At 37.4% G+C, this 10,607-nt stretch overlaps 1 protein-coding gene across 1 annotated transcript; it reads left to right on the top strand.

The window, feature by feature from the left end:
• Positions 1–8,866: 8,866 nt before the first annotated feature.
• On the top strand, positions 8,867–10,100 carry LOC122647335. The gene is made up of 2 exons (XM_043840763.1): positions 8,867–9,200; positions 9,340–10,100. The coding sequence occupies exons 1-2, from the start codon at positions 8,867–8,869 to the stop codon at positions 10,080–10,082; spliced, it is 1,077 nt and encodes a 358-aa protein (XP_043696698.1). The 3' UTR covers positions 10,083–10,100.
• Positions 10,101–10,607: the final 507 nt, after the last annotated feature.

The following is a 10,607-nucleotide window of genomic DNA, read 5'->3' as shown; positions in this document are numbered from 1 at the left end:
ATGTGCTCATTGTGTAGGTATTCTTTGGACATATGATTTTATCAGTAGTTCATTGCAAAATTAAAGAAAATGGAAGAATCTATATGATCCACAAGATGATGTAGGTTTTATCTTCTGTTTTAAATGATTGATAGGTGTATTTTAGATTCTGAAATGACTTCTTTTTAACCCGTTTGGTCAAACTAATTTTAGGAAAATAGTTCTTTTGAAAGAAATAGTTGAACTTCTAGGTTCCCATTTCTTACTTACAATTTATTGCATTTAGGACTAGAAGGATGAGAATTTCATTTTCTAATGGGTTATAGTATAAAACTTAAAGAAAGTGCAGCTATATTTGTAGAGATATATCGATTTATGTACATAATAAGTGAGTATTGTCTAAGATTTTTGACAAGAACATATGATTCAGATTGATGGTTTTATGTATAAGTAAAAAACGTAATAGGAGCTTAGAGAGTAGTGCCCCTAGACTACAATGATACAGTATGGTTACTATTTACTGTTTGTGCCCCTAAGCATGCCTACAACAAGTTTCCTGTTACAGTGAACTGATTGTTACCATATTCTTGTGTATGTTTCTCTAAATTACTAAATACTTTGCCATGGAAATAAATTAAGTATTATATTATTGTCAAATACTAAATAACATTCCCAAATCTAAACTTTGTCATAATAGTTCTATCATTGCACCCTCTTGTATTTTATAATTATTGCTAGTGAAATTGGCCTTTGTAAGTTATTTGGATGGCATCATGGCTTTGGATAACATTCAAACATTTTTAAACTGTAGTTTTTTCTATCTTTTAGGAAAAACCTGTGTCAGAAGAGAGAGTGATAGTAGCTGTTAAGCAAGGGAACTTGCTTGGGACAGCTTTCCATCCTGAATTGACTGCTGATACTCGATGGTATTATTTTGCATACCACAGTCTTTTATTGGGCCTAGTATTAATTATTGTTTTACATATCTCACCTAAATTATGAATATTGTCTTCTCCAGGCATAGTTATTTCTTGAAGATGACAGGTGAAGTTGCTGAGCAAAATAGCAACTCTATCATCAAAGAAGAATATTAGAGTAATAATCAACAACAAAAGAATGATCTCCCTATATTTCAATGGTAGTAGTAGCGGATGCAGATGTTTGTCTTGTTTTAGGGTTTTAGTTGGTGTTATCTTTGAAGGTGATTAATATGTATTCCAGCCTACTGAATCAAAAATCTGACAAAAAAAATCCCCTTCTTCTAGGTTGCTGAATTTTTTTAAAAAAAATTTATGAATGAACATATATTTGTTCCTTGTAGTACCTGAAGTACCAATGGCATGGTTTTATTTCATCCTTTGGCTTACTTTTTCTTTTCCACTTCATTCTAATAACTCTAGTTCTCTATTTTGATGAAATTAGCCAATGAAAGTTCATTTGATTTTTTTTTTTCTATATTTTTTTATGGAAAAATACTTTTGATGCACATAATATGACAACTGTGCTTATGGGCTCACCTTTTGCTAAAAGGTGACATCTACCGTTGTAATCCAACTTGCCTAGATTGTTTCATGTTGTTAAAAATTTAGGCATTAGGTGATAAGTGCATCATTTAAACCATATTCATATCAGAACTGTACTTATTACCCTCTTAGAGTAATCTGATAATAACCATTGCTATCAATATATTGATAACTTCTTTTATCATGTTATAACCTTACACCTTCCTTCGGCCATGCATCCCTCTTATGGTGGTGATGATAACATTGACCTTTTTCTTTTATATATAATGTTGATTTATCAAGAAAGGGTAATTCAAAGGATATGATACAAAGATGGAAACTCGTTGAAGCTGAAAAATGCCAAATATTTTCAATTGCCACAATCCTTGATAAAAATGTGAAGTAAAAAAAAAAAATGCTACCTCCTATATAGATACCCTTTCTATTGAATCCTTCTAATAGAAGTGTGGTGTTGCACAAAGCCATAGTTTTGAAAACCTTACTCTATGTAGAATTTTTAGCTTTCTTGATTTAACCACTGATTTTCACTGAGTTTGTATTTTTTTATAAGAACACTGAGGTTGTATTTGGTTGACTTACTGGAATAATGAAGGAAAAATTGTTATCAAAAAGATTAAATGTGCATTTGGTTGGTTTATGGGGAAAGAGAAAACTCTGAGAGGGATGTTTGTGAATGTCTCATAAAAAAATTGGGACTTCGTGAATGTTTTTCCAGTGCAAATAAGTAACATTGTGAGAAATCCTTTCCTTCATATTTCTAACCATATCTCTCCCTAATAAAACAACCAAATGCAGCCTTAGCTGAGTACCTTTTACAGAAAATTGAAGACCCAACATGTGGTTTTGATACAGTGAAACCTTGTTGATTTGATGGACTCATCTAATTTTTAGAACAGGTAAATTGCTAGAGTTGGAGGTGTTAGGAATCTATGAGTCATTTCAGGAGTTGTAATGGACCAAATGGATTTATATAATCCTCCTCAATGAAGCTCAGTTGCTTGGTTTTGTTGTCCTTTTAGGGGGTGCAGTTCGATCAACCCTAAAATTTATTGATAAAACTGCACCTAACCGACTTATGTACTAAGTATGAGTTCAATCTACCTTCTTTTGTATCAAAATAATGCAAATAAAATTGATAAAAAATGATAAATTTCTAAAAATTTCTATAACACAAAAAAATACAAGAGTAAATGTACAATACAAGATGGAGTAGTACAAGTGTATTTGATCCAACTTTAACACATTGCCAATATATGGTATTTTCTGTTCACATGCGAGATTCTTTCTTCAGCTATTGTTGAATATATATTGTAGAGAGTTAATGTGTAGTACAATAGTTGTATTTATTTATGTTTTATGTAAATTACTTGAGTAGAGTTAATTAAATTCAAGTTAAGTTAAATGGTTAGAGATTAGAACATACGTATAGCTGAAAGGATATGTCCAGGCATGATAAATAGATAAATTTGCTGGACAAGTTAATAGAACTACAAAAAAGGTAATGAAGTGAGAATGTTTCAACACAACCCCTATCATCTTCTCTATTTTCTTTGTTTTCTTTGTTCTGTTTTGCACATACAAAGGCTGTAAATTTCAGCCAATAGAACTAGTATCAAAGCCTTGATTCAACAAAGGTAGATTTGGTGCAAGACAGAGAAGGCAAAGTGATGGCTAACAAGATCACAACAAGTGAAAATGTTCAACAAGCTAATGCTTCAAATTTTGGAATTGAGAACTATGATTTCTGATTTGTGAAAATGAAAAACATATTCTTTTGTTTGGTTTTTGGGATTTGGTTGAAAATGGGTTTGAAGAGCTGGAATCGGTGAAAGATATCAACTTAGGTCAACAAAAGGAGTTGAATGACAAGAGACAAAGACGACAATGCTGCTTTAGGAATGATACAAAGAGGAGTAATTGATTCAATCTTTCCAAGGTATTATGGGATCAATAAAAGCAAGGAAGCTTAGGAGATTTTTAAAGCATGAGTTTCAAGGAGATGTAAAGGTAAGGGCTGTAAAACTTTAAACTCTTAGGAGATAATTTGAGAATATGAAGATGAAAGATAATGAGTATAATTTGACACTTTGAATGAGTATTCAAGTAGATTCTTTGAACTTGTTAATCAAAGAGAAACTCATGGTGAAAAATTAAGTGACCAAAGGATTGTAGAGAAGATTTTGATTAATGTATCAAAAAAATTTGACCTAGTTGTGGCTGTAATCGAATAAACAAAAGACCTCTCTAAATTAAGTGTTTAAGAGTAGGTGGCTTTCTTAAAATCATACGAGCAAAGATTTGATTTTTGACACTCTGAAAATTCTATTGAGAGGTGTGTTCAATCTATGCTTAATGTTGGCAGCAAAAATGATGAAAGAAAATCATACTCTAATGAACCAAGTAGAGGTTAGTCATCTAGAGGTGGTAGACAAGATAGAGGAAGAGGTATAGGCAGCCATGACAGAAAATTCAATGATGAAAGGAGTTCAAAATAGTATAGTATTTGTAAAAGGAGTAATCATGTGAAGAAGGATCGTTGGTTTAAAGGAAAAACTCAATGTTTCCATTGTAAGAAGTTTCAACATTTGCAAAAGGATTGTCTACTGAAGAGCAACTACCAAGCTAATTTCGCCGAAGAAAAGGAGGGTGAGCAGAATTTGTTTGTTTTATACTTGTCAAAGTGTCACCAAGCAGAAAAATGATGTGTGACTCTTGAACAGTGGTTGTACTAATCATATGTCAGGTGATCAAGCCATTTTTCACAACATTGACACCACTTCTAGCTCCAAAATGAAGTTAGGGAATGGTGCAGTAGTTGTAGTGAAAGGAAAAGTCTCCATTGGTGTTCAAATAAGAAAAAGCAACAAGGTGATTAATGATGTGATGTATATTCTAAACTTGAGTAAGAATTTGCTTAGTGTTTAACAACTTTTGAAGAAGAGTTATTCACTCTGTTTTGAAGGTCAAGGCTAAACAATCTATGATAATGGCAAAGAGAAGCTTGTTGTGACAGAAAAGTGAAGATGAAAATCGAAGTTTCCTGATTAATTTTAGCTATGCAAAAGATGTTGTCTTGAGGGAAAATATTATGGATGAGCTTTGGTTATGACATAGAAGGTTTGGGCATTTGAACTTCCACAATCTCAAGCTACTTCAATAAATAGATATTGTGCATAAACTTCCTAGAAGTGATACAAGGCTGCTACATCAGTTTCTTGCCATTGAAATTCTTCAAGAAGAAGATGGTGTGTTCATTTCTCAAAAGAAATATCTTGCAAATATTCTCAAGAAGTTTGGGAATGCTAGTTATAAGCCAATTGCAACTCCCTTAGTAGTAAATGAAAACTAATGAAAGAAGATGGTGGAAAGAAGGTGGATGCAACTTGTTATAGAAGTTTGGTTGGAAACTTCGTTTATCTCACTGCCACATGACCTGACATTATGTTTGTTACAAGTTTATTTTCAAGATTCATGTATATATAATGCCAACCACAAACACCTGGGTCCTGCAAAAAGGGTGTTAAGGTTCATTCGAGGCACTCTTGACTATAAATCAAATTCAACAAAGATTCAAATTTGGAGTTATTTTGCTACTATGATAGTGATTGGGGTAGTTGTGTTGATTACATGAAAATACCTCTAGCTATGCATTTTAATTGGGTTCAGGTGTGTTCTCATGGGCTTCCAAGAAGCAACAATTAGTTTCTCAATCAGCAGCTGAAGTTGAATACATCTCAGCCTCATTGGCAACGTCACAAGCCATTTGGTTGAGAAGAATCATGAAGAACATTGGAGTGAAGCAAGAGAGAATCCACCATAATTCATTGCGACAACAAATCCACAATTGCTATGGCAAAGAGTCCCGTTTAACATAGTCGTACAAGGCATATTGCAACTAAGCATCACTTTATCCGAGAAGCAATTGAAGAAAGGGAAGTGGAGCTGAAATTCTATAGATCAGTAGAGCAAGTAGTTAACATATTTACAAAGGAGTTGTTGAGGGTGAAGTCCCAACAATTCAGAGAAGCTCTAGGAGTTATGGAACATCACATAAAGAGGGAGAATGTAGAGAGTTATGTGCAGTACAATCGTTGTATTTCTTTGTGTTTTGTGTAAATAACTTGAGTAGACACACACAAACACTCCCCATTGGGTACAAGTTTTTTGTCATAACCCAACTCAGTACAAGTTGTAACAAGTTTCACGTAGCTAAATGTATAGGGCAGGGCATGTATCAGTATGGGTGTAAGATTGGCCCTGACAACCCGAGCCCGCCTTGAGCCTGACCAAGGCCTGGGCTAAAATATCTTGGCCCTGAGGGCGGGTCAAGGCTGGGAATTTCTAGCCCTGAGTGAAGGTCCGGCCAGGTCAGGATTAAGGCCTCGGGTTGAGCCTGGCCCAGCCCAGCCTGACCCTATCTTATTTTTTTTCTTCTTCTTCTTCTCCCTAGCTTGGCCTAACCCCCACATCTCCCATCATTCCCCATCCCATAGTTGGTAAGTTCACATATTAATTGTCGTATCCGATCATATAAATCAATAATCCGACTCTTACCATATTCTATCAGGTGGTATAATTTTGCACGCGACTCTAAAGAAACATCGTATTAATTTTCATATTAATCGCATATTAATACATATTTATGAGTTTTAATTAAATAAAATAAGAAACTAAAACCTAAAACCTAAAAGCCCAAAAGCCGATGAGAAAACCCCCAAACCTGAAACCCGAAGACTCTCGTTCAGGTTTCGTTTTTTAAAACCGTTTAGCCGAACGGTTAGGTTTCAATTTCTACCCCTAAGCATGCTAAACCAAAACTAACGGAATTGTTTAACACCCTTAAGATTTACCGTCAAGGTTATAAGAATTAAGAATTGGATTAGTGAATCAGCCAAATCAGTCATAACTGATCCTGATTCCAACCGATCCGATAAGATTCACACTCAAAAACTAGGGATGCAAGTTTGGCCCTGTCAGCCTAAACCCACCCTGAGCCCAAATAGGGCCTGGACTGAGATACCTGGCCTCAAGGGTGGATCAAGGCTGGAAATTGCTAACCCTGAGTCAGGGTCAGGTCAGACCAAGGTTGAGGCCTCGGGCTAAGCCCGGCTTGGCCCATCCCGACCCTGTTTTAAGTTATACTATAAAATATAGGAAAAATATCTCTACTTGGTGGTGTTTCCTACGTCCTCTCACAGGGCACCATGAGATGACGACTCTGCCCCCTGAATAGATACCCAGGCGTGCTCACCTATTGGCCCAGACGTTTGTGTAGAGACCATGCAACCAAGTAGAGAGCTCTTACTCATAAAATAGGGCATCGTGCTAAACTATCTGCTCATTCTTCTCACCATACTTATAAGTGATTATGAAGGCATGAGAAATTAGAATATAGTTGCAAAAAAAATCAATTTGCTCCTTGATTTTTACTAGGATAAACCCATATTTTTGCTCCCGTACTTTTACAGAACAACTGTATTAAAACACATATTAAACACGTACTGTATCATTGCCGTACGTGTTTTGTTGTGCCGGTTTTTTTTTTTTTTTTTTTTTTTGAAAACATACTATTACTATATGGGTATTTTAATTGTCGTACGCATCCATTCCCGTATTATTGTCGTACCCAAACTTAGTAACTATGCCATGTCCCCATGGTCATGGCCAACTAGGGTCAGCTTGGCCCAGCCCTGAGGGCGAGTTAGGGTTGAATTTTTCTGACCCCGAGTAAGGGCTAGGCTGGGCTGGGCCTAAGCCTGGACCTAGCTAGGGGGATTGAGGTTGGGCTGGGGTTTATAAAGCCCGGCCCAACCCAACCCAACCCAACCCTATTGCAGCCCTATGTGGGATCTTTATCCCCTGTGGTTCCTGCCCGATACAGTTCCTGCAATTCCTCTCATAGGGGGTAGAAATTACCATATTACCCCCTGCCTGGGTGGGGTCCGCCGGACCCCACCCCTGCTCGATACGAAACCTTTTGCCCTTGTTGTTTTTTTTTTTGAAAAAAATTTATTTTATTTAATTAGAGAGAACAGAAGGTATGTACATCGTAAAGCAAGGGTGATATAACTGTTCTATTAGTAAGTAAAAAAGTGGCTAAAGAGCGTAAAATATGAGACCACATGTTCTTTTTGTACTTAAACTGTACTGACAGTACAATTTAAGTACAAAAACAATATGTGGTCTCATATTTTAACGTTTTAGAGGCTTAATTGGAATTCCATTAAAGCTGCTTTAAGTGATACTTTGGGGAAAGAAAAGGGTTGTATAGCTTAGCTGCTAATATGAAAGCATCACTCCACAAAATCTTCAGAGATCCATAAGTGTTGGGTTCGCAAGCTCCACCCAATTGTCCCATGTGCCTGATCAAATCTCCTCGTTACTAAGCAGATGAGCTGTGGTTACTTCAAATGCAGGTCACCCTCAATGCAATGTTACCTAAAAGTCAATAGAAATCTAGAGAGATAGAGAGGATCTATGACGTCATCTTCTATGCCGCACTTTTTGGCTAGTTGAAGGTGGTCAAACCATCATAAGTTAATTGACCTTCTCGTCTAACAGAATTCATGGAAAGTTAATAAACAAAGGAACCAACTATACCCTACCCAGATCAGCTTATTCTCATCAAGTTAACTCACATTTTCGTCTTAAAGGATTCATGGATAGCTAACAAACAAAGAAAGCAGCTTTACCCAGATCATCTTATGCTCTTATACCCATTAATTTCTTTAAAAAATGTCTTAAACCACCCACCACCAGCCTTTTTTTTTTTTTTAAAGTTAAACTGACCTTCTCTTGTTACAGGATTCATGGCAACCTTACCCAGATCATCTTATTCACATCAAGTTAACTGACATTTCCGTCTAACTGGATTTATGGAGAGCTAACTAACAAACAAAGAGTGCAACTTTACCCAAGATCTTCTTAATTATACTCTTTAATGACCATTAATTTTCTTTTGAAAAAAAGTCTTAAACTACCCAACCCACATATAAGTTTTAGGCACACAAGAAAGTCTACTCTCTATTAGTCAACTACTCAACCCAAACTAGGAGAAAGTTTGTAAGAGTACAGAAGGACCAGACCATGCAAATTGCAAAGGTCTTTGTTTGTAAGAGAAGGAAAATGAACGTGGATTAGGCCGTAATCCATGTTTCTTAATTAGCCCCCCCCCCCCCCCCTTTTATTACTATTCTATAAAGACCCCTTTCAGCTCTCCTACCTTCACCACTCTAAGCTTTTCCATCTTATCTCTGTTCTTATGGTTCATTAATTCTTTCTCAACAAAGGGGAGGAAAAGAAGAGGAAAGATGGGGAAGAGAGACTCATTTCTAGTCGTGTGTTTTCTTCTTTTGTTGATCTCAATGGAAACCACCTTTGCTGAAAGCAATGGCAAAGGTAACAGCAAGGGTAATGACAACAGCAATGGTAAAAGTGATGGTAAAGGTAACAGCAAGGGCAATGGCAATGATGAAGGTGATGGCAAAGGCAGTGGGAATAAGAAGGACAATTCCACAGATTATACTATATTGTCCAAGGGAAAGAATGGGCATGAACGAGCTCTTTGCTTGGGAGCTGGGAAGTGCTATCTTAAGACTCTGCAATGCCCCTCTCAGTGCCTTGAGAGAAAGCCCAAGAAGAACAAAAAGATGAAGGGATGCTTCATTGACTGCAGCAAGTGTGAGTCCACTTGCAAGTGTAAGATCCATTTCCCCTGCCCCCTCCCCTGCTACTACTATTACTGCTACTAATCCCTTTTTTAGTTTGTTAGGATGATTCATCTTTAATGACATTTTTTTTCTTAGATGCTTAAAAAAATATGTATGTTTATTGACAGATAGGAAGCCCAAATGCAATGGATATGGATCCATCTGCTATGACCCGAGGTTTGTTGGAGGAGACGGCGTGATGTTCTACTTCCACGGTGCCACGGGTGGCGACTTCGCCCTTGTCTCAGACAATGATCTTCAGATCAATGCCCACTTCATCGGATCCCGACCCACCGGCAGGACCCGAGACTTCACCTGGGTCCAAGCCCTCTCCGTCATGTTTGATTCCCACACACTTGTCCTCGCTGCCAAGCGGGTTTCCCATTGGAATGATAACGTCGAAGCCCTTATCGTTCACTGGGACGGAGAGAGGATCCAGATACCGACTGACGAAGAGGCCGAGTGGCGTAGCAGTGGGGGCGATAGGAAGGTCGTCATCGAAAGGACTGATGAAACCAACAGTGTCAGGGTGACAGTTGCCGGGTTGGTGGAAATGGATGTGAAGGTCACACCCATTGGAGCAAAGGAGAATCAGGTTCACAACTACCAATTGCCCTCCGACAACGCCTTCGCCCACTTGGAAACCCAGTTCAGATTCAAGAGCCTGTCTGAGTATGTGGAGGGAGTATTGGGACAGACTTACAGGCCAGACTATGTCTCCCCTGTAAAGATTGGTGTCCCCATGCCAATGATGGGTGGAGAAGACAAGTACCGCACTCCCTCCCTCCTTTCACCACTCTGCAAGCTTTGCAGGTTCAAGAGCCTTCCCTCTACAGCAAACACTGCCATCAAGGAGGTGGCTCAGTACTGATGGGAAAGGGAACTGTTCTTCATATTCCCACCATTAGGCTACTTCCTCATCATAAATTATAAACTTAAACTGGGTTTTTATTCTTTAACTACATAGACGTTTTCTGATTAATATGTGAATAAGGGCTGCCAAAATTCGCCCAAACGGTTGTTGTATCTAATATTCAGTGTCTAATGGAAAGCATTAAGCAGAATTCTTTTCCAACATCAAGTGCTCCCTGGTAATCATACCACAGATTCAAATTTGATGAATTTCCACCTGCATGAGTCATGGCCAAAATTTGGATAATCCAAAATTATTGGACAGTTTGGATCCTATTATGATCACTTGATCAGGTTATTCATTTACTAATGTCCTGATGCAGCCTTGATGGGTTAACATGTGCCTGGAAGTAATTAGAAGATCTATACGCTGCTTAGTTCTACCTTGCTGTGTTGCTATTTAACCATTTACTGTTCTTAAATACAAATCCAAATCTCATGTCTTTTCATTCTTAAGGCTGGGACAAACACATTCAGGCTAAGT

This window comes from Telopea speciosissima, unplaced genomic scaffold (assembly GCF_018873765.1).
Source record: "Telopea speciosissima isolate NSW1024214 ecotype Mountain lineage unplaced genomic scaffold, Tspe_v1 Tspe_v1.0026, whole genome shotgun sequence".
In the NCBI taxonomy this organism is placed as follows: domain Eukaryota; kingdom Viridiplantae; phylum Streptophyta; class Magnoliopsida; order Proteales; family Proteaceae; genus Telopea; species Telopea speciosissima.
The sequence above is the reverse complement of the archived record's forward strand: the minus strand, read 5'-3'. Positions and strand labels throughout refer to the sequence as shown.

Bases quoted from the DNA above. Each gene is read 5' to 3' on its own strand.
- LOC122647335 (XM_043840763.1), top strand. From the start codon at position 8,867: ATGGAAACCACCTTTGCTGAAAGCAATGGCAAAGGTAACAGCAAGGGT. The intron at 9,201-9,339 runs GTAAGATCCATT...GTTTATTGACAG, and splicing joins GTGTGAGTCCACTTGCAAGT to ATAGGAAGCCCAAATGCAAT.